Source organism: Leishmania major, chromosome 31 (assembly GCF_000002725.2).
Source record: "Leishmania major strain Friedlin complete genome, chromosome 31".
In the NCBI taxonomy this organism is placed as follows: Eukaryota; Euglenozoa; class Kinetoplastea; order Trypanosomatida; family Trypanosomatidae; genus Leishmania; species Leishmania major.
The window spans coordinates 650,292-672,781 of NC_007272.2; the positions used below are offsets into that span (position 1 = coordinate 650,292).

At 62.9% G+C, this 22,490-nt stretch overlaps 3 protein-coding genes across 3 annotated transcripts; all 3 read right to left on the reverse strand.

Annotated features, from left to right (window-relative positions):
* Positions 1–733: 733 nt before the first annotated feature.
* Positions 734–4,207, reverse strand: LMJF_31_1420 (conserved hypothetical protein; the record flags this gene model as incomplete). Its single annotated transcript, XM_001685076.1, has 1 exon — positions 734–4,207. The coding sequence occupies one exon, from the start codon at positions 4,205–4,207 to the stop codon at positions 734–736; it is 3,474 nt and encodes a 1,157-aa protein (XP_001685128.1).
* Positions 4,208–5,222: 1,015 nt separating this feature from the next.
* PRP1 (pentamidine resistance protein 1) lies at positions 5,223–10,646 on the reverse strand (the record flags this gene model as incomplete). The annotated part of the gene is made up of 1 exon (XM_001685077.1): positions 5,223–10,646. The coding sequence occupies one exon, from the start codon at positions 10,644–10,646 to the stop codon at positions 5,223–5,225; it is 5,424 nt and encodes a 1,807-aa protein (XP_001685129.1).
* A 6,659-nt stretch (positions 10,647–17,305) lies between these two features.
* On the reverse strand, positions 17,306–18,900 carry LMJF_31_1440 (hypothetical protein; the record flags this gene model as incomplete). Its single annotated transcript, XM_001685078.2, is given in 2 exon segments — positions 17,306–18,514; positions 18,517–18,900. Coding segments are annotated over 2 exon segments (1,593 nt in total).
* Positions 18,901–22,490: the final 3,590 nt, after the last annotated feature.

Here is a 22,490-nt window from a genome sequence, read left to right on the forward strand (position 1 = left end):
GGGTGTAGGTGCTCTTATGGGCAAGGGAGAAGAAGCGAAAGAAGATAGGGAGCGTACGCGCGCACGGAGAGAGAGAGGGAGACATCACCCGCCGGAGCGAAAGCCAAAAGACGCGAGACCCCTCCCCGCCCCCATCCAGAGACGCGTGCATGCCAATTAACAAAGGCGAGAGAGGCTGCACAATTCTCACGGAGGAGGAGAGAGCGACAAAAAAAGGGGGAATCACACTGACGGAAACCCGCTCCCGGATGTGCGCTCGTCAGAGCCGATGTGCCTGCAACCGTGCACACACACACAAGCGCGCGAAAAACAGAGAAGGATAAAAACACACGAAGAAGCAACACGCCGATAGACACGCCGAAGCAAGACAGGAAAAATAGATGCCCAAACGACGGAGCCGCACGCATGTATTTTTTGGGACTTCAACGCAATGCAGCAACGGATGAGCGGGAAAACGCAGAGGTAACTTTTCACCCACTGACAGCAACGGCACAGACAGGAACAGAGGAGACGCAGGCGCGCAGGAGATTGGAACACAGAACAGCACGCACACGGTATTCCCCCCCCCCCGGGTGCACTCGCGTATAGCTGTATTCACGGAGCCACATAGAGCGCTCCTTTGTAAGCCTGAGACCACGTGTGCCCATATCGACACGCTCTTGTCCGGATGCTTTTCTGCTGCCCTTCGCGACTTGCACTATTCCTTCAGTACTGGCGTGCTCGCGACGGCGCTCTACCGTTCATGCAGGCTTCGCCAGTCCCATCGCAGTTTGGTCTTGCCATCCGCATCTTTCGCCTCTTGCAGATGTGCAGCCACTCTCAGCACCGGGGGCTGCGGCATCATTGGAAACTCACCCGGATTGCTGGTCACCAGCGCGGCCTGAGTGCCCGCCTTTCCGCTGTCCGCCAGGGCGCGAGAGGGCCCGAGAACGCCGCGGCCGTCGCCCTTCTGTTCCCCAGCAGGCTGCTGCTGCTGTTTTGGTGGCAGCTGCAGAGTCCTCCCACCAGCTGTCGGCGCCGTTGCCTTTATTGCGAACTCAGGAGGGAAGATGCCGGCCTCTCTCGATCCCTCGTAGCCAACGTAGTCAACAAGCCCGTCCGAGTAGCCGCCTGGGCCAAATCCGTGAAGGGAGGGGATGCTGCTTCCAGCAATGCCGTTATCGTCCGGGTCGAGTCCAGTCTGTAATTGAGGGAACAAGCGCACAACACTCTTCGACGGAAGACCGCGAGAAACACCGTCAGACAGGCGGCGCTGCAGCGCCTGTGCAGGCTGAAACTGCTGGCGTGAGTGCTCATATGGCGTGTTCACGTACCTCTTCAAGTGCTGCAGCTCACCTGGGGGAGGTACACCATCGCCACAGACCGGGTGACTCCCAAATGCGCCGCTGCTCTCGTGAGCGCTGCCGACGCAATCCAGCGTGCCGTTGCCGCCGCTGCTCATAGGCAGAGCAGCGACCGCTCCATCGCTGGCATCGAAGATTTTGCTAGCCATGCCTTCGCCGCCGACGCTGCCACCGTGAATAGAAACGTGTGCCGCATTCCAAATGGAGCTTCCAGTGTCGGGCATGGCGCGTGAATGGCAACCTCCACTCACCGGAGGGGTGGCACTTGAAACGGGGATACTGTTCTCGTAGGCCTCGCCTGTCCCCAGAGAGAGGAGCATGCGACGCTGCCGGCCGGTGCACCGGCCACTGGCAAGATGAAGGTTGCTTATCGTCGAGTGTGAAGAGCCCGCGGTGTGGTACGTCTCGCCGCTACGGGAGCTGCGATCACTGTAGGAACGACTATTCTCATTGTGCTGCGACACGGCAGAGCTTACATCCGTCTCAGACATCGGGTCCACTGCGCTCGTGATCACATCGCCACCAGCGGAAGCCCAGGCCGCTGTGGGCGCGTGCCGCTCCCGGTTCGAGTTCTTGTTGCGGAGGTTCGAGGCGTCGCGATCTGCTGCGTTGCCTTGCCTTCGCTGAACAGCTCGAGCAAAGTTGGGTACAAGTCCAATCGTGTAGAAGCGGCCCTGATGCTCGAACTCCCAGAGATAGAATGCGCGTGTAGCGGCCTCGGGGGGCGCGGACGGGTCGGCGCCGGCGTCAGCGGCATCCTTACCGTCGGCAACGTGCCCTCCATTGCTGCCCCAAGGCGAGGCGCGCGAGAGGGCTTTGACGTTTGATGCCGTGAGTGGAGAGGTGCGCGCCCTGCCGTCACTTCCGCCCTGCGTCCTGGATGGCGCTGCGGGTGCTACGGGGGAGAGCGGCGACGGACTCGACTGTCTTGCAGCTGGGTCCTCAGTCTGGGGAGCTGGCGTCACCTTGAGCCTCGCCGCCGTGTAATAGTCCAGTGGGTACGAGTTCACCCAGTGACTGTTTGAGGTATCCGCCACACGGGCTTGGACATACAAGCTCTTCGACCACGACAAGATGACGTCCGAGGCCACCGCCGTCAGCCGCGGACCTGGCTCTGCGAGCGGTCGAACGCAAACGCTGTAGTCCCGCGCGTCCTCAGGGTCCGGGTCGTAAAAATCTGTCGCAAGCATCTCCTGCCCCGACAAGTCCTGTGCCACAGCCCAGTCCGCGTCCACAAAGGCACCCGTGCTGACCTGCACAGCCCGTTCGAGCACCGTCGCGTGGGGATACACCACCTTTCCGACAGTCAGCTGATTCGTTCCCACGACGCAGGCCAGCTTCACCGTTGCAGCGCCGGGCCCTGCCGAACCAAACGTTCCGCCGTTGGTGCTCTCCTTGGCACCACCGCAAGACCCGCTGCCCAATGCACTCCCGCCACGGTGGCCAGGGAGCCCCTCGCTGTCCGCCGTGCTCTGCAGCAGCACCTGCACTTCCGCACTTGCAGAGCTCGGCAGCGGGGCAGCGTGGATGGCTGCGGAAGGGAAAGACGCGTTCGCGTCAACCGCCACGGCAGATCCGGCATCACCGACAAAGCCGGCAAACAGAAACACCGGCGGCGTCGGCGAAGGGTGAAAATTGAGCTTCAGGAAGCACTCCGCCATAAAGGCGCACAGTTCCGATGCAACGACGTTGTTCATCTCAATCGCTAAATGATGCGCCGCAATGCGTATTCGGCGCAACGCTCGCGCCAGCCGCCGCGTCCACTGCAGTTCCGCGCACCGCAGACGCACCTCGCGCAGGAAGCACAAGGAAGGCACGTCCATCAAGAAGCACGAGAAGCGCGTGCTCGGCAGGGGCGGGTTGCCCGGAAGTCCCGCACGGCGACACTGATCCACGTAAAGAAATGCTGCTTGGAACAAAGCACGACCGAGATGCTGCTCGCCAGCCGATTTCGAGATAAAAGCAACCAGCTCGTACTCGGCGGGCTCATCTCGCGTGCCAGTGCGCTCGCCTTCTCCCTCATCCCCGGCGATCTCGGCCGGTGGCCGTAGGAAGGACTCTGCAGAGGCCTTCGTCTTCTGCCGTCTCACCGGCACCAGTCCCACAAACCCAATCACCATGAAGGAGCAGTGCGGCGCAAACACCACACTTCCGTGCGGGGCGCCGCAGCGGTTGGCGTTCGCGGCCGAAAACGTGTCAGCCCCCTCTCTCGGGGGTGGGGCTATGGAGCTGGTAGGGTACTCGAAGCAGATGGCGCACGGCGTCGGTCGAATTTGCGGACCCGGTGTAGACTTTTTCGGCCGCCGTGTCGGCGCTGCGCCCTTGTGCATCGAGCCGAAGGCTCGGAGCTGGCATGCAAGCTTCTGCTGATCGTACGCCCGCTGCATATCCTCGTTGGTCTCGTACATGTCCTCCTCGTAGCAGCTGACTGTAGCCGCGTAGAAAGACTCCACTGTAGGGTAGTATAGGTCGCGTGGCAGCGCGTTCAGTGTCCCCCATGATTCCTTCCGGCAGTAAAACTGTGTACCTGGTTCTCGGTAGGCATTGTACAGCTGCTGCACAAACGGCAACGAGGCCGGAGCTGCGTCGAGGCATAACTGCGCCGGGCAGTAGTCGCGCCGTGAGCTGCGTGGCGTGTGGGAGCTGCTTGTATCTGTGTTGAAGTTGCGGCTGCCCGAATTGGATGGCGTTCGAGAGTCGAGAGACGTGGCCGAGTCGGGCTGTATGAAGTGCATGAACTTCTTCGTCAGCGGCAGCAGTGACACCTCCTTTCGACGACGGTCGACCCGCCATGCCTTCTTCTTTCGATGGCAGAGCTCATCGAGGTACTGATCCTGCGCCTCGCGACTGGGTGAGATGCCCATGAGTTTATCCCTAGAAGCCACCCAAAGAGCTCGGCAACACGTAAAGGCAGAAGATCCGTGCAGAAATCGCGCCTCGCTGCGTTCTTGACAGAGCGCTGGTCGCGTGAGGTCGATGCAGCGCGGAACGACAGAGAAGCAGAGGGAGAAGGCCGCGCGCACTGGGATAAGCTGAGGCGTGATAGCTCCGGCTTCTCAGCACGGCTTGAGAGGGAGCCCGGGAGAAACGGATCGCGAGACTATGGGCTTGAATGAGCCAGGCGCACGTAACTGGATTGGCAACACGATGTTGAAAAAGCAGCGTATCACTGGTGCGCAGAGGTCACAAAAGAAGAAATCAATCGTGCCTGTGCATTCTACGCTATAGCTGGTTGACAAGACGAGGGCACTAGCGGAGCAAGTTGTGGCGGGCGATCACGGGGACGGCTCCGGTGAGTACAAGGTGTGGGCAAGAGAGGTGGGAGGAAGAAAAGATATGGAGCGACAGTATTTCGGAGACGAGCAGAAAGAAGGAAAAGACGAAGAGGCATGAGAAAAAGTCAAGCTGAAGAAATGCACGCACACGTGTTGCACACACCAGATGTAAAACCTGGCACCGGCATGGGAAGTCACCAGCACGCACGGGAAACAAGCCGGCTTGAGTGAAACGAAGAGAATCAGCGGAACCCTTGCTCATCTCACATGACGTCATCAACGACAAGCCTTCATGCCAGCCATCGCACTCAGCGAGTGAAACAACGTGGAATCGATGGAGATGTTTGCCGCGATGTCACCCCCGTCTCACAGCACCTCTCAACACGGGCAAAAAAAGGCAGCATGGCAACCACTTCATCGAATCGGATCGCTAGTAAATCCTCGTGTGCCACACCGTCTCCCTCCTTCCAAGCTTCTCCACCCCGCCGCGAAGAGGCAATCGCACAACACGGTGTTGCATACAATAAAAACAACGGGCAAAAAGCGACACCCTACCGGGCGCGAGGTTTGCCTCGCTGAAATGAAGACTTGCAGAGATGCGCAGTCACTTGCACTGACGCATGAGCGACGCGACCGCGGCCTCCACGCCGTGTTCGCGCCCTGCCGCGCTCAGCTCAGCGCCTCCGTCACTGACGCCACGCGAACGCGCACCACTGGCCGCACCCTCGGCATCCTCCCGCGACAAGCCCTCACGGGAACCAGCCACCGCTGCACTCTGCGCCACCATACCGTAGAACACGGAGTCGCGACGCTCCAGCAGCGCCCGCGGCTGCCCCATCTCCACCACACGCCCGCGCGCCATCACAAGCACAACGTCGTACGCCGCCACCGTGTACAGACGGTGCGCGATCGTCACCACCGTGTACGCGCCAAACTGCTCCGCCACAATACGCTGCACTGTCTGGTCCAGTTGTGCGTCCACGTTCGCTGTCGCCTCGTCCATCAAAATGAATGCACTCCCCTTCTTCAGCAGCGCGCGCGCTAGGCACAGCAGCTGGCGCTGCCCAACGCTGAAGTTCGACCCGCCCCCCTGCACCACAGTGTCCAGTGCAAACATGCTGGCAGATGCAGCGCTCGGCAATCCAGCAGCTGTCGGAAAGGTAGCTGAGCTGCCGCCTACCCCCACAAACCCCACAGACACCAGCGCGGCACGCACCTCCTCGTCCGTCGCGTCGCCGAACGGATCCACGTTGCTGCGGATCGTGCCATCGAACAGCACGGGATCCTGCGGGATCATGGAAAACAGCCGCCGCAGTGCGGGAAGTGTGTACGTCCGCGCGTCGCGCCCGCAGACGAGCATGCGGCCGCCGCTCACCTCCACCAGCCGCAGGAAGGCCAGCATCAGCGTCGATTTCCCGCTCCCCGTCCGCCCCACAACACCCACCTTCTGCCCAGGGGCGATCGCGAAGCACACATCGCGCAGAACCAGCGGCAGCCCAGGCCGGTACCGCAGGTCCACGTGCTCCAGCACAAGCGCTCCAAACGCACCGCCGGCGCCGCTCCTTGCCGCAACACCCTGCCACGCAGGCGCGGCCTCGTCGTCACCACCGCCGGCAACCACAACGATGTCGCTCGCACTTCTGGTGCTCCCGCCTCCTCCTCTGCCGCTGCCGCCAGTCGCTGCCAAAGCGCGCGCCACATACGCGTCCCGCGGCTCCAGGAGCACCGCTTCCTGCGGTACGCAGTCAATGTAGTGGCAAACGCGCTGCACACTGTTCATGCTGGCCTCGACAACGGCAGCGAGGTCTAGGAGTGCAGATAGCGACCAGCTGAGATCGAGGCACATGGTGAGACTCAGCGAGATCAGGCCCACACGCGCCTCCGGCATCGCCGGCGACGCCTCTACGAGCTTCTCCACAACGCCGATCAGACCCACAGCAATAATGACCAATGCCGCAATGGACTCGATTCGGATAGCGAGCCACAATGTCACAACCTTCTCCACGTACGTGCAGCTGTACACAAGGTCCAGCCGCAGCAGCGCCTCCGCGAACAGCACGTGCGACTTGTCGTATGCCGCGATCGTCGCACGCCCGTGCAGCACCTCCTCCAGGAGCGAGAGCAGCGGAGACTGCCCCACACTGCTGCGCCGCCGCACCTCACGCACCACTGTCGCGTAGAACCTCAGCAGGCGCACAAAAGCGTAAGCCGCTAGCAGCACCACGACCACACTAAGCGGTGACGTGTATAGCGTCACTGCTAAAGACGTCATGACGTATCCCGCAATGCCCAAAAAAGGAATCACGTTCGCCGGCAGCTCATCGTCAAGGACGTGCACGTCCCTGCTAAGCCGGTTGACAATGCGACCCAGCGGTGTGCGGTCAAAAAATGCCAGCGTGGCTGAGCTCACTGTGTACAGGAGCATGGCGTGCAAGCGGCAGGCAGCGCGGCGAGCGAACTGAAAAATAAACAGGTCGTTGGCAGAAACTGTGACAGCAACCGCAAAGACGAGTCCAAGATACACACCAAGCTGTTCGTTGGTAGAGAGAGAACCAAAGTAGTTCACTGACCACAGCGTCAGCCAAACGCTGGAGCCTGTCGAGAGCACTTCGCTAAAGAAGTAGCGCAGCACAACTTGAATTGCGACCGGCACGCCCCCGCCCGCCTCAACGTAGGCGCGGTACACACTCCACGGTGTGTGCCCTGTCTCCTTCTCCTCCGCAATCATCAGGTCGCCGCCGTCCGCTGCGTCCTCATCCGTAGCGAGCCCAGATGAGCCCTTCGCCGTGCGCGGCGCGGCCTTAGACCTGGCGAGGCCAACACTTTTACATACCGTAGAGTCCCCGTCGTTGCATTCTTCCGCCTCTGAGTTCTCGCTGGCCCGTGAGCCCTGCCAGTGCATTCTCGACAAAGTCCTGCCATTGTTCTCCTCCCATTCACCGTCGCCTTTCCTGACACGGACATCGGCACGGCTACACCGAACGAAGTCACACTCCTCACGCGTGCCCCCACACGACTCCACGCTCACCGCAGACGACCACGCAGAACTGACCTCGGTGCACTCCGCCACAGCATCACCACCGCCACACCCGCTCTTCTTGCTTGCGGCGGCGGCCTCATCGCTCTCTACGTACGTCTTCCACTCCGACGCAGCGTACGCGGCGTAGCTTCCCGCAAACACGGCGCAGCCCTCGCGCATCACCACCACCTGGTCCGCGTGCGGCAGCACCTGCAGCTGGTGCGTCGCTAGCACGCGCGTCTTGCCCGCCAGCGCGCGCAGCACAACCTCGTCCATCACGCGTCGCCCAACGTGCACGTCCAGCGCCGACAGTGGATCGTCCAGCAGGTACACGTCGCGGTCCGCATACACGGCGCGCGCAAGGCTCACGCGCGCCTTCTGCCCACCGCTCAGGTTGATGCCACACTCGCCGATCTCTGTCCCCAGCCCGCGCGCCATCAGCGCCACATCAGCATCCAGCTGGCAACTCCGCACAGCGCGCGCAAGACGCTCCCTCACCGTGCCACAGCCGCAGCCGAAGCACCGTGACACAGCAGCAGCACCAGCAGCTTGCTCAGCGCACCTCAGAGGTGAGAACGCCTGCGCAGAGCCGCTATCACTATCGTCCGCCACGCCACCAGCCGCGCGGCGCCGATCGCCCTCGAAGAACGTGATGTTCGCCTCTAACGTTTCCTGCATAATCCACGGCTGCTGCGGCACGTACGCCACCGACCTCGCTACATCCACATGCCCCTCGAGCCGGAACGCACCCAAAAGCGTCGCCAGCAGCGCAGACTTCCCGCTCCCCGTCGCGCCAACCACCACCGTCAACTGCGCGCGCGGGAACGACACGCGCACATCGTGCAGGAGAGTCCTGTCCACCATCGCGTACAGCGCCACGCCACCATCACTGCCGCGCCCGTCCTCACCACCCGCAACAGCCGCACCGCCATCATCGTGCCCCACAGCAGCGCGCACAGGCTTCCTACCGCCTTCACCCGTGGCAGGTGAGGCAGCCGCCCTCCGCCACTGCAGCTCCACCGGCACGCGGCGGCGCAGCACCGCACACAGCATCCTCTGCGCCACGCGGCGCAGCCCCACGTGTCGCGGCTCGTACACGGGAAGCGCGGCGGGCACTGACACAAGCACCCTTGCCAGGTCGGCCGAAGCGGCACTCGGCAGTGGTGCGTCCCTGGAAGCAGCGCCGCCACTCCCTGTGCTGCTGAACATGCGCTCCGCGTGCTCGACGATAATGTGCGAGTCGTCGCACTCCAAGAACTGCGTGACGCGCCCCGTCGACACAATGAACTTCGCCAGCGACGTAAAGGCCTCCGGGAGCATCATTACAGGGAAGGTTATAGCACTGACAACTGCAATGAGAGGGAACACCACGGATGCGTCAAGCTTGTGTCCGCTGAGGGTGTAGGTAGTGAGAACAGCGGCGATCATGAACGTCGGAGTAGATGACACGCATGCCCACAACCCGACCTGGCACATCTGCAGTCTTCGTCGGAACCGCAACTCATCGGCCCGTGCGCTATCTTCGATCGCCGAGACAAACTTCGAATCCCATCCCATCATCTTCACGATACGGATGCCGGAAAGCAGCTCATTCGTCCGACGCAGGCGCTGATCCGTGCAGCTCGACAGGCTCGCTTGTGCGCCACCTATGGCATTCGTTAGCCCCCCTTGTATAGGCAGTGAAGCGGCAAAAACCAGGACAGCAGCCACGGCACTCGGCCCCACGAGAACGAAGAGGTAGGCAACGTAAAACGTCAGCATAGTCGGTGCCTTCCACAGGAACGTCACTTGCGTGGGAAATTCCTTGATGTTCTCAACATCCGAGCTCGCCATCGCTAACACGCGACCTGTGCTCATGTCCGGCCGCGACAGCGCATCTGGCGATATCATCAGACACTTTTCAAAGATCAGGGCAAGCGTCGAGGTGCGGAAAAGGCTCGAAACACGCCGACTGCGGTGCATCTCCTTGTTCACAAACGCTGGCTGTACAAACTTCACGATCGCAAACATCAAGAAGAAGAGCAGCCCTTTTCGCACTCCCTCCTGATCCTTGTTCGACTGCAGGAACAGCACAAACTGCTGCAGCAACCACGGTGTCAACACTTCGCACATCATACCCGCAATCGACGGTGGCAGTATCGCCATCAGATCGGAGCGAAACGTGCGGAGCAGCGCCCAAAGCAGCGACGGAGTGTGAGGCGTACGCTGGCACCCGGTATCGGCGGTTGGAATCGCCGATACCGGCACCAGATCCTCCACGTACTCGCACGTGCACCGCGCCCGCCCCTCCTGAACCTGGTAAAACAGACGCTCGCCGTGCACGCACCCATCGTGCACCACTTCCGCGGCCGCATCACCAGCAACACGCGCACGATACAACGGCAGCGCACTGTCAGCATCCCACTCCACACCGCACAAAAGCGTCTGCGGTGCGTCGCTCGATCGAACGTACCCCACCCACCGCAGCCGTCCGTGGACACCCTCCTCACCACGCAACCCCACACGTGACAGCTCGTTCACAGCCGCCACGCGCGCGCCACCCCATCGCCCGTGACAATCGCTGCCACCCACTTCACATTCACTAGCGCGGTCAGCGCAGTCGCCACACAGCACTGGCAGCGCAGCTTCAACGCGCGCACGCCACGCGTCACGGCCCCCGCAAACCTCCTCGTCACGAAACGCGCGGCTCAACAGAGCGCCACAGCACACGGCGCGGTGCGCACGCTGCGGTGGAGGCATGTAAGCCTCCTCCAGCCGCTCCCTCCACGCAAGCGTCACATACGGGTTCAGCCACATCAGCAGGTAACGCGACAAAACGCCGCTCCGCTCCTCCGGAGCCTCCTCCAGCAACTCGCGTACCGCAGCCCAGTCCAGCACAGCATCATCACAACCGCTGCCCTTCGGTACCGACTTAGTAGGCAACCGCCACAGCCGTCGGTTGACCTCGCCGAACGAGTGGGCGCTATAACTCGCTGGCCCTTCTGACATCTCCGGTCGCTGGCTGCTCATCGATCTCCGATGCCAAGGGTCGGAGGGGCAAGATGCAGCGTGCGCCGAAAGGGTGCACCAAGCGTGGCAAGACTAAGAGGATCGTGTAGCGCTCGGGCGGCTCGCAATGCATGTGGTGCAGGGAGGGCGAGCACTCCGGCGACAGGGGAGACGACAGCTGCCTGCCGGCACGCCTATCGCAGCGGGCTAAGCAGCCAAAACACACACACAATTGACTTGGCCGTGTCGCGCTGCTGCATCGGGTGGTCCTGCAAAGAAGACGGCCTCGTTAGCCAACGCCGGCAGCTGAGCTGCGCAAATGCCGTCCACGCATGTGCAGCAGCCGTGGAAGCCTCGGTGGGGAGCGGTGTGCGGTCACTAACGCTGTGGTGGTGCGGCCCAGCGCAGCACAAAAAGAGAAAGAATAGATCGAGCGAAGTGGCAAGTGAGGTGCTGCAAGCCTTCGCAAGAGAGGGAGAGAGTGAGCAAGAGACGCAGCACACACAGCGCTGACGGTGATGCCGCTGCGCTGCCGCAATGAGGCATCACCGCGAAAGGGTCGCCGGACGACGCACAGCGGGTGGTCAAAACAGAGGCGGGCACGGAGAGAAGGAGCCAAGTAAATGGAGCAAGGCAAGCAGCACAACGGCACGCGGCCGCGCACGAGCTGTGCATGCCACGCAGTTCGCCTCACAGCCATACCTGATGTGAGCGGGCGCAAAGGCGCAGTGCAGCGCAGCGATGCGCACAGCCGCCTGAGAAGAGCGATGCCCGAGAGAGGACGAAAGCCATGGTGCGCACCGGGGCAGCAGACGGCTCACGGAGTGTGGCGGTGGCACAGGCAATGCGACCGCAAGCCACACCTTACACCCAGGGCGGCCTCTCCGTGCACCGCGCACGCAGGCGCAGTGGCGGCGACTGATTCGAAGCAGGGTGCGTTGCAGTGATGCCATGACGCCCTCCACACATCTAAGTGTCCGCTGTATCCGCCTCCCGAAGCTCCCATTCAGGCAGCCCTTCACTACCGGTCCGTGTTTGCGCGCTTGCCGTTGCGCCCGGCCGTCACCCTCACGACGAGATGCAGCTTGCACAGCTCCCGACCCTCCCGCGCGTGCACCAATGTGAGCGTGGCAAGCGCAGAGAACGGACGCATAGCATGACCACCTCAGGCAGAGCAGAGCAAACAAAGGAACCAAACAGAGCCCACTCGCCGCCTCACCACCGCTGCGCGAGAGAAAACAGCCGAAAGAGAGTAGGGCGAGAAACGGGTGAAGACCGCAGCAGACCTCTCTTCCTTCCAGCAGCGTGCCGACTCAGGGATCGCGGCGCCGCCCCTGCCTCATGCACCACCCGCCAGCCGTCAGCACGTACCCGCAGCAGCACACGCGGCGCGGCGGCAGACATGGCGTAGGGGACATCGGCGTCGTCGCAGTAGTCGGGGCGGCTGTCGCGGTGCACGCGTGGGCAGTCGCATTGCCGGAGCACCCGCTCTCCGCGTCCACGCCAAAGCGCACCGTCTGTGCGTCCATCCCGGACGGCGGAACACATCCGCACAAGCTGCTCCCCAGCGATGCGATAGGTGCTACGCGCCGCACCTGCGGCCGCGAGGCAGGGAAACGCCAGCGGAGCTTGCCGCTCGGCAGCTCCAGCACGCTCCCGTTCGGCAGCGTCCGATTCACAGCGGTGGCCTGCATGGCCCATGCTACCGCGGAGCCCATCCAGCTCCACGAGGCAAGCCGCGCCCCACTCACCCTCGCGCGACACAGGTACACCACCGCCACGTACTGCAGCAAGCACCAGCGGCCCGGAAGTGTGCTACTGCTCATGGCTCCCGGGATCAACGAGCTGCCGGCCGCCATCACTGCGTCCGAGCAGGCCACGTCATCTGGCATCCCAGGCGGCGCGCCAGCAGCAGCAATGCCGATCGAGGCAGACCCCAGAGCTGATATCCACCACAGCGCGCCGGTTCGTGAGCACACGTCGCCGCCGGTCCACCTCAGCGATGGCGTCGCGGCAGCAAACGCGCGGGTCGCCCTCAGCGTGTTCAAGCACTGCACAGGAGTGAAGGAGTCTGGGGCACGCGTCGCACCCTGCTCATAATCAGGCATCGCCACGTCCAGTGGAAGTGCTACGTCCTCCAGGGTGCCGTGCTCCACGGGCGCGTCGCACGGCAGAGCGGCGGAGGCAAGCTGCCTGCAAGGACAGTGCCATTCGTCCGTCTGTGGATGAGAGCGTGGCAGGGGTCGCGCCGGACACAAAACCAGCAGGGGCGTGTCCTCAAACACGCCCATGCGTCGGAGGACAGCAGCGATAGAGCTCATGCATCACTACTACACAGAGGTGGCAAGCACTGTCCGCTGTGGCGCCGGCGTGTATGCGTGCCCAGCAGCACGCGGGGGAGCGAGGTGGGGAGAGCGGTCGAGGAGAGATCGCGCGCAGTAAAGCGAGAGGAGTCCTTCCTGAATGGGGGCTTTGGTGAGACGCTGGCAGGCCGTCAGTCTGGAAGAGGGGGGATGGCGCGCAGCAGGATCACGAGGACTGGGGGTTGCTGTTTGCCAGCGATGAGCTGTGTTCGCGCAGGCGCTGAGGCGGGCAGCGGCATGCGCGCGGCGCGCGTCAGGTGAGACGTTCACAGCGAGAGAGACAGGGCAGCGAAGAGAGTGGCGCAGGCGTGATATAGGAGGTGGCAGCGGGGGGACGCTACAGCGTGACTGGAAGGGGGCAGACGAGCAGCTGAACGGGTGCAAGGAGATGCACCAAGATGCACACGCTGAGCGCAACGAAAAAGACTAGGAAGGCCACGTAGCGCCTCGTGGCTGACCGGGAAGACGGATACGGTGTAGGTGCAGAGTGGGCACGCTCCCTCCGCGAAGGGCGTCGTCGGTAGACGGACACGCAAAGAAAGAGGCACAGCCTTCCCCTGCCTTCCGCTGGCTTCCACTTCGCTTCCTCCCCTCCCCCACGCAGCTGCAACGCGTGCTCGTTCACGTGGCACCCGCATCTTCCAGCAACGATGCGGTCGCAGCTCCACCAGCGTACATCTCGGCCCGCCCCCTCCCCCATGCGCTGCGAGCCCTCTCCAGGACGCTGTCCGCCAAACACCACAAGAGACGAGTAGCCCGCGTACGTGGGTGTCACGCCCTTTCACACTCCCGCGCCGCCGCTCGCGCGCACCTTCCGTTCGTGCATCTTCACTCTATGGCTCCTTCCTGGGCATGATCGTATACAGCGTCACATCCGGGGAGATCCTTCGTTGCATCTGTGGGAAAGGGAGGTGAAAAAACGGAGGCGGGGGCAGGCCAGAAGCGAAGAAACAGCAAAGAAAGAGAGTCGAGTCATAGAAGGCAACAGGAGTACAGCCAAGCCGACACATGAGCACCGAGACGCATAGCAGTTCGCGCTGTCGTCAGCTCTGCGGAATGGCGCGCAGGGGATACAGGAGCAGGCTGGGACGGTGCAGGCCGTCCGACCGTGTGTGGCTGTCCATGCGGGTATCTTCTGTCTCCGCCAGCAGCCTCCCCATGCCTGCCTGCCCTGTTTTGCGTCCGTGTCTCTTTTGTCGTCACACCGCAGGCGGCGAGGAGGAGGGCAGGCCGGCGAGTCCGCCGCACCTGCAAACAAGCGAAGGCGGCAACGATGCGGGCCTCGCTCAGCGAGCAGATGCGTGCGCGAATGCGTGGAGCCGGTGTAGGTCCATGCAGGTCCTGCGCAGAGCTTCGCGACAGAGAAGGGGACACAGCGACACGCACAGGAGTACGTGCACGGCCCTCGTCAGGCAGACACCGACACACGCAGCCACGCATCCGCCTGCACAGAGAGAGAAGAGTGAAGAAACGAACAATCAAAACAGCAAAGAAAAAATGAACAGGGGGGAGGCAAGGCCAAGCCCGCACCGCAAGAGAGGCGAAACGACGCGGCATGTGAGGCTGCACCACCGGGGAGAGAGGGAGGGGAAAGTAAGCGACGGAGGCTTCGGCGGGCACCGAGAGGCGTCGATGCAGCCCTCCGCCTCCCCGCCCTCACCACAGCCAAAGAGGGAAGAGCGCTGCGTGGCGCATGCGCCTTGCGCTCGTTTCTCGTCGAGAACGTGCAGTCGAAGCAAGAGGCCAAAAGAGAGAGTGAAACGAACAGGAAAGCCTTTGGACAGTCCCCCACCCCCCTCGGTCTTGCAGCGCTTGTGACGTGCTGCTGTCGTATCCAGCTCAGATGGCGACAAGAATGGGGAGACAGGCAGAGGGGGCACACACGGTCCGGGCAGCAGCCACTCAAGGCGGCAAAGCAGATCGCCGCATCCGCCTCAGCACCGCCGGCCCCACCGTCTCTCTCGTGTCCTCGATACAGCTACCACCACCACCGAGGGCGCACACGACCACCACGAAGTAGCTGCCGGAGACTCGCCCGTTAACCCCTACCCTGATGCACAGGCCAGGGCGTGGAAGCTGCAATTCAGCCGCCAGCGAAGGGGAGGGGGGAGAGGGGGCCGTGGGGGAGAGAGCCGGAATAAGCAACGAATAGCGGCAACATGTTACAGAGCATGAAGAACACAGCGCACACACGCACTCGCCGGTGAAAAGAAAACGAGCGACACATCAAAGGCCGAAGCATGAGCGTGAGGTTGCCAAGGAACGGGGAGGAGCCGATGGGGGAGCAGTCGACAGTCATTAGACACAAGACAAAGCGAGGCAACAGAAGACGCCACGGAGTCAGGCGGAAGTCCTGAAAGCAGACACACAGACAAGGCATACGCGAGTGAGCCCAATGGGGAGGGAGGAGCACAGGTGCGCCGTCGGCGTCACTCCAGTGCACAGCACAAGAGCAGTGACGCACGGCTTCCACCACGTCGCACAGTAAACGGCTGCCCCTCTCCCCTGTCTGCAGCGTTGCGTTTCTCCTTTGCGTTTACAGGCGTCATCCGCTCTGCTGCGCCGGCGCCGTCACAAGCACACCCCCGCCTCATCGCCTTTCCGCTACAGCAAGCGCCCTCCATACGCGATTCCGTGTCGCTCTGAGGCTCCCGGAGGCAGAGAGAGACAGAGGCGTCGGATCAGCGGACAGAACGCAACAAACTGCAAACAAAAGAAAAAGTTGGCGAGAATGAGGGAGTTATGACATGAGGGAGGGAGAGAAAAATGAGCGGCATCAGTCGAGCCGGGGAATGAAAATGGTGCGAAAGAAAAGAGAGAGGAACACCTCAAAAATGGAGAAAGGGACACCCTCAAAGAGAGAGCCCCCCGTCGAGCACATGGCGGGCCGCACAAACCACGACCGGGCACCACAGCACTCGTGCAATGGAAGCACGAACAATGAAAAGGAAAAGCGAAACAAGTTGTCTCCGCCCTGAGAGGAGGACGGCAGCGCGGCTAGCGCACAGAGAAGATGGCGAGCAGCAGTGCGATGAGTGCCCGCGCACGGACGCCAGCACGCGATACAGACAAAAGCGACAAGAGAGACGCAAGACACACACACACACGACAAAAGAGACAGCCGGTCGCAACCGCGACGGCGCACCGCCCGGATATTGCACCCTTCCCTTCCTCCTTGCCCTCTCCTCGCTCCCCGGCCCGTCTCGTGAGCTGAAGTACTCGGCCTCATAACGGCGCCCACAGCCCCCTCCTCTCACACGCGCGTCGCCCTTTCGCCATTCACGCCGCCACTACCTCACACCAGCACAAAAATGTACGCCACCACCTGCAGTCGCACAGCAGAGGCTACATGTCGGAGCCGGGGGCGACAAGTGAGAGAACAGCACCCGCGCCGCAAACGGCAAAGAACAGCCGCGTGCGCTCGCCACAGCGATCGAGGCCTACAGAGAATGGCAGAGCACGTCCAGGCGGCCCAAGGGCCTCGTCGGAGCGTACGCGCGCTGAGCAAGCACAGAGCACAGAAACGTGTCGGTGACAGCTTGGCAACGAGAAATCGCGCTTCGGGAGCGAAAGCGCAGAGCATCCTGAGCAGACGGACGGCGAAGAGCAGAGGAAGTGAGCGGATAGGCGGCAGGCGCACGCGAACAGCACCCCACAATCCGCCCCCACGCCCTCCCCGGCTCTCGTGTGCCGCCCCGCGCGCCGCCTCGCACGCGCCAGCAAGTGCACACGGCAGCGCGTAGCGCGATGCCCTCGAGGCGCCGGTGAAGCGCAGCCCCCCGCACAAAATGTCAGCGACGATGGAGGAGGCGGAGGCAGAGTCGAGCACAGCGCACCACAAAAAGGGCGCCGGCCCACCGCACGAACGGCACGTCCCGAAGCATCAGACGGACATCAGTCAGGAAAGAGGGCCGGCGGGGCGCAAAGCCCGCACAGCCGCAAGACGCGAAAACCCAAGAAGCAGGACGAGGAGACAGCAGCGGCCACGCAGCCCACAACAGCAAACAAGCGGTGACAGGGCCAGCGAGACCAGCGCGGAGAAGCACACAAGGCAGTCGCGTGTCGGCAGGCGAGAGTCTGCTGCGGGAAACGAGGACGACGGAGGGGAGGGCGGGACTCGCATGCGTGGTGGCGTCCGGCAGCCTCTTGTAGGCGCACACGCGAGCTCACGCGCGCGCACCCCCTCGCCTCCTCGCACCGCAGGTGGCGCCGGCGTCAACAGAAGGCACACACGTCGCAACGCACAAGACGGGCACCGAGGCGCACGAAGAGGCGCCGCTGAGCACCGCACCGCCATCTCACGCCCACAGCCTCACCCTACGCAAGCACCGCGCCCATCACCACCACCGTCGCGCAGACAGCAGCGACAGCAGCAGTCCCCACAGGAAACACAGCAGCATCCTCACCAGCGCGCCTCATGCACCGCCCGCCAGCCGTCACCACGTATCCGGGAAAGCACACGCTGCACCGCATCGCGTTGCCGGGAGCGCACGTCATGCAGTTTGGAACGCGACACGGGGTCGGGCACGGCGTGGGGGAAGTTGTAGTCGTCGTGCTCGGAGTCGGCTCCGCAGTCGTGGCGGTGCTCGAGCCGGACGGCCCGGAGGCGCCGCCGGTGGACCCGGAGCTGCTCGGAGTCGGCTCCGCAGTCGTGGCGGTGCTCGAGCTGGACGGCCCGGAGGCGCCGCCGGTGGACCCGGAGCTGCTCGGAGTCGGCTCCGCAGTCGTGGCGGTGCTCGAGCCGGACGGCCCGGACGCGTCGCCGGTGGACCCGGAGCTGCTCGGAGTCGGCTCCGCAGTCGTGGCGGTGCTCGAGCTGGACGGCCCGGACGCGTCGCCGGTGGACCCGGAGCTGCTCGGAGTCGGCTCCGCAGTCGTGGCGGTGCTCGAGCTGGACGGCCCGGAGGCGCCGCCGGTGGACCCGGAGCTGCTCGGGGTCGGCTCCGCAGTCGTGGCGGTGCTCGAGCCGGATGGCCCGGACGCGTCGCCGGTGGACCCGGAGTTGCTCGGGACGGGCTCGGGTGTTGTGGTCTCAACGCAGGCGTGGGCAGTCGCACAGTCAGCCATACGATGCTTGGCATCCACGCCCACCCATAGCGTTGGTGACGCCAGCCACGAGTCCGGCACACAGCCGCAGAAGTTGTTCCTCTGAAGGCCCAAGCGCTCGAGCGACGGCATCCGTGCCCAGGATGCGGGGAAGGAGCCGTACAGGTTGCACTGTTGAAAGTGTATCCTCCGAACGCTCCGCATAGCGCTCCACTCCTCAGGAAGAGTGCCGGTGATCTGAGTCCTGGAGATGACGATTTGCTCAATGGCCGGCATTGAGCTCCAGGCAGCCGGCAGCGTGCCGAATAAATCCGTGGAGCTCAGGGTCAAGAACCTCAGCGAGCTCATCGAGCTCCACGACGCGGGTAGCGTGCTGCTGATGCTCGTGTACCCAAGGTTGAGAGTCCTCACCTTATGCAGCTTGCCCCAGCTGCTCGGCAGGGTTCCAGTGATACCGGTGTTCTGATCAAGAGGTTGATCTGATCAAGCTTCACCATCGAGTAGTCCACGTCATCAGGCATCTCAGGCAGCGTGCCGATAGCCAAGCTACGAGTGGCGATAAAGCTCACATTCGTATCGAAGCACCTCACGCCAGCCCACTTGCAGAAGTCGGTTCCGCTCCACCCCAGCGAGGGCATCGCCGCAGCAAACGCCTGCATCACCTTCAGCGTGTTCGACCTCTCTGCCTCACTTATAAAAAAAGGTGTATCTGCAGCATCATACTCTCTCTCCGTAAGGCCGTCGTCCTCGACCGCATCCCATGGGCTCGCCACCCTGGCACGCGCCACGGGGGCGGCAAGCGTCAACAGCAGCACCGCCGCTGCGAGAACAGCGATCAGCACCACACGACGGTGCGACTGCGCCATGCTGCTGAGGCGAGGGATATACTCGAGAGGAAGGCGACAGAAATGCAGACCGCTGCTGCGTGCCGATGGCCCAGATGCCTCAGAGCGGCCGCCTCAGTCGTGCCTTCGTACCTCTGCTGTCGTCGGGCGCCTCGGTCACACAATGGAGCCGCAGCGGGCGAGTCGGTGCGAAGAGGAGCGCGAAGGCGGGGGCAGGGAGGGGGCAGGGAGGCAGACGGTGCACCTGGAAGCCTGGAGGGGAAGGGGCGCACGCGGTGAGGGTCTCGCTGTGCCGTGTGTAATCACAGCAGCGAGAAGAAGAGCTGATGGAGGCACTGCGACGAAGTCTGAGAGCGAGAGACGGATTGCAGAGAGGGCCGCCCGGTGGTGGTGGTGCGGGTATGTGGCGAGTGGTGTTGGAAGGAATCATGCAGGAAAGGGCGGGAGGGGCGCGAAGCGTCCGAAGCAATGCCGGTGAGTCGACAACGACAGGTGCCCCGGCACGGCGTTGAGGAGCACGGCAAGAGCAGCAAGACAGGAAAGAAGCAGGCAGGTGGTGAAGGCAGATGCGGTGCTCATAGCATGGCGTCAACGCACCGTCGGCACGCGCGGAGGCTCGCACAAGGCGCTGGCCTCACAGCGAGGCCGGCAACGCCGACATGCACAAAAGAGAGCGGGCAGCCGGCACCGGGGGCGCAACCGTTTCTGCCTTCCCAGCTCCGACAACGGCAGCAGCCGAAGATGCGCGAAGCCGCATCGACGTTGACTCTGCCTCCCTCGCGTTCCGCGCTTCCACTCTAGCGGCAGACAGCTCACACCCTCGCCCCCTCCCCTTTCCCGAGCGCGAGCACGTCGATTCTCGCGCCGTCCTCGGCCCCCACACGCCCCGGGCGCGGTCCTCTGCGCCTCCGCGTGGGGGCGGAGGGATGGGAGGCGGGTCGGATGCGAAGCCGAGGAAGCGCGGCGAGACGCGAAAGGCGATGAAAGCCAGCAGGCGCAGCGGCAAGAGCACAAGCGAGAAGGAAAACGAAACGGAGAAAGTGCGCCCGCTCCAAGGCATCCCGTGTGCATGCGCGTGACTGCGTGCCGGTGCGCACTGGGTTGCTGCAGAGGATGGAGGCAGAGGGATGATGCAGGATGTCGGACAGGTCATGGCAACACAAAAACAAAGCCGAGAGAGAAAAGGAAGGGAGAAGAGCGCGCGAGCACCGCACAGAAAGGAAGACGCGACCGAAGGGCAGAAGCGGGGCAAATGAGTACAGCCAAAACGATAACGATAGCGTCGACACACGCACGGGCATTGGCCACGGCAGGAGCATACACGCTCTGTCCGCCTCTCGCAGAGCAACGACGGCCAGCCCATTTCTTCGATTGCCGGGGGGAGGGGGGGCACACGTTCTCCGCCCTCTCTGTGGCGCCCCCTCCCTAAGCCACACCGGGTCGCCTCGGCGCTCGCCAGCACACGAGTGAGCAGAGCAAGGCATCAGCCCCACACGCACACAACGGAATGCGAGCGGGACAGCAGAGAGAGGTAAAGGGAGAATCAGGTGAGGTAGGCGGTGCTGCGTTGGCTGACGTGCTCGCCGCCTCCCTTGCCCTCACGCACGTTCTGGATCGCGAAGCCTGGTGTATGCACCGCCAAGCGCCCTCGCCTCCTCTTCCCCCCGGCGTGTCGCGTACGAGCCCGCTTTCACCCTCGCTGTCCCCGCAACGCGCTTCGCGATCGTCGGCCCCCTGCTGACCTCCGTATGCCCACGCCCTCAAACGCGCCCCCACAACGACGGGGTCGAGACCAGGAGAGCGGCGAGGGTGCACGCAAAGTCGAGGGACAAGCGAAAGGAGGCGGAGAGCCGCGTGCGCGGACAACGACAGCAAAGCAACATCCATGCAGGTGCTTCTGCGGGGCGCCGACGCGCATGAGAGAGAGAGAGGGCGCCGGCGACACAATCCCCGTCGGCTACCATATTGCGCACACATCCGACACGAGCACACCACCGCCCACGAGCACCAAGACACACACGCAACGCGAAGTCGTGCGCTGCACCGCCAAAGCCACGCAAAGCACAAACACATAAAAGCACGCTCAACGGCCAGCAGAAACACGCGGCAGCCTACACACGGACACGCACGCATACGCGCACGCATATATGCACATATACATGTGTGACTGTGTGCGCTGCCCCTCCTTTGCCGGCGTAAGAGAGCAGAGGATGGAGCGAGGCAGGGTAGGTGCGCACAAGCGAAATGGACGCCGCCACCCGCAGCATACGCACAGGTGAGCAGCCACACACACGGCGTGCGCGACCGCGCCGCTTACACCGAGCCCCACGACGCAAAGTGGTACCCACATGCCGTAGGGATGCTTCTGTTGGTGCTCCTCGCTACCTCTGTCTCGTGTGGCAGCAACGGAGCCCCGGCAGAGCAGACGGGGGAAAGAGACGAGCACAAAACGCTGGCAGCGCGTGAGACGGCGAAGCAGGGCAAGCATGCCCGCCTTCTCTTGTCAGAAGGCAGAAGTGACTCGCGGACAGCTCGTAGAAGAGGACAGGGTTGAAGCAGAGGGCATCGCATGGGAGAGGGCGGCGGGCGGAAGTGTGCGACCGCTGTCGAAAGCAATCCTTCGTCTCAGCGTGAGAGTCTCGTCGGAGCTGGAGACGGAGATGAGAAAAGAGAGCGGGGAAAGCGAGAAAAGGGCCACCGAAGAGATAGAGAGGCACGAGTGGATACGATGACGCCAAAGTCAGGAGATAAGAAAGCAGCAAAGGAAAATCAAAAGGAAACATTACTCCGGTGTCTGTGAAAGGTGAAGGCCACATGAACCTTCTTTCCGGGAAAGGCACGGGCCGCACGAATCTCTCGAATGCGCCGAGAATACCCGCATGCGCCGACGCGCGCTCTGTCGTCCGTGCCCCCCAGTCGACATAGTCCAGCCGCTTCAACGCACCGCCATGAAGCGGCCCACGCAAATAAAAACGGCAGCATGTCCCCCCATTCGACGCGCTGGCACATGTGTCGGTCACGTGTGCTTCCAGCACCGAAGGATAAGAGAGAGAAGTGGCAGGTCTAGGTGCCCATGAAGATATTTTGCGGTGCAGGGGAACGAAAACAGTGCCGGGAAAGGGAGAAGTAGAGATAGGCACCGAGGCGGAAGAAAGCATGGGTGGGTGTCGGATAGCTATCGTGGGGTCGTGGAGGAAAAGGGCAATGAAGCATCCCATGCGCGCAAGAAAAGGAAAGCAAAGGTACCAGCCATGCGGTACGGTGACAACAGCGTAGACGCGCAGCGGATGAAGATAGGAGGCACTACACTCGAGAGAGGGGGAGGCGTGTGGGTGGGTAGGGAAATGAGAAGACGGCCAAGACGGCAGAAAGCAAAAGAAGGGGGAGGCGGGAAGGCAGACAATGACGAGACCAAAACAAGAAAACAGCAAAAAACAAATGTCGATGATGAGATCGAAAGGATAGGGGGCGCGAGGGCAGGGGGTCAAAGCGAAGTAGAAGACCAAAGGAAAGGCGAGAATGAGAAGGGGGGAGGAGGGACGGCGCTGAGCCTGGCGACCAAGGAGGAAAAGAAAGAAAGTTTGTCAGTCCTGTGCGCGCTGCAGTCGCAT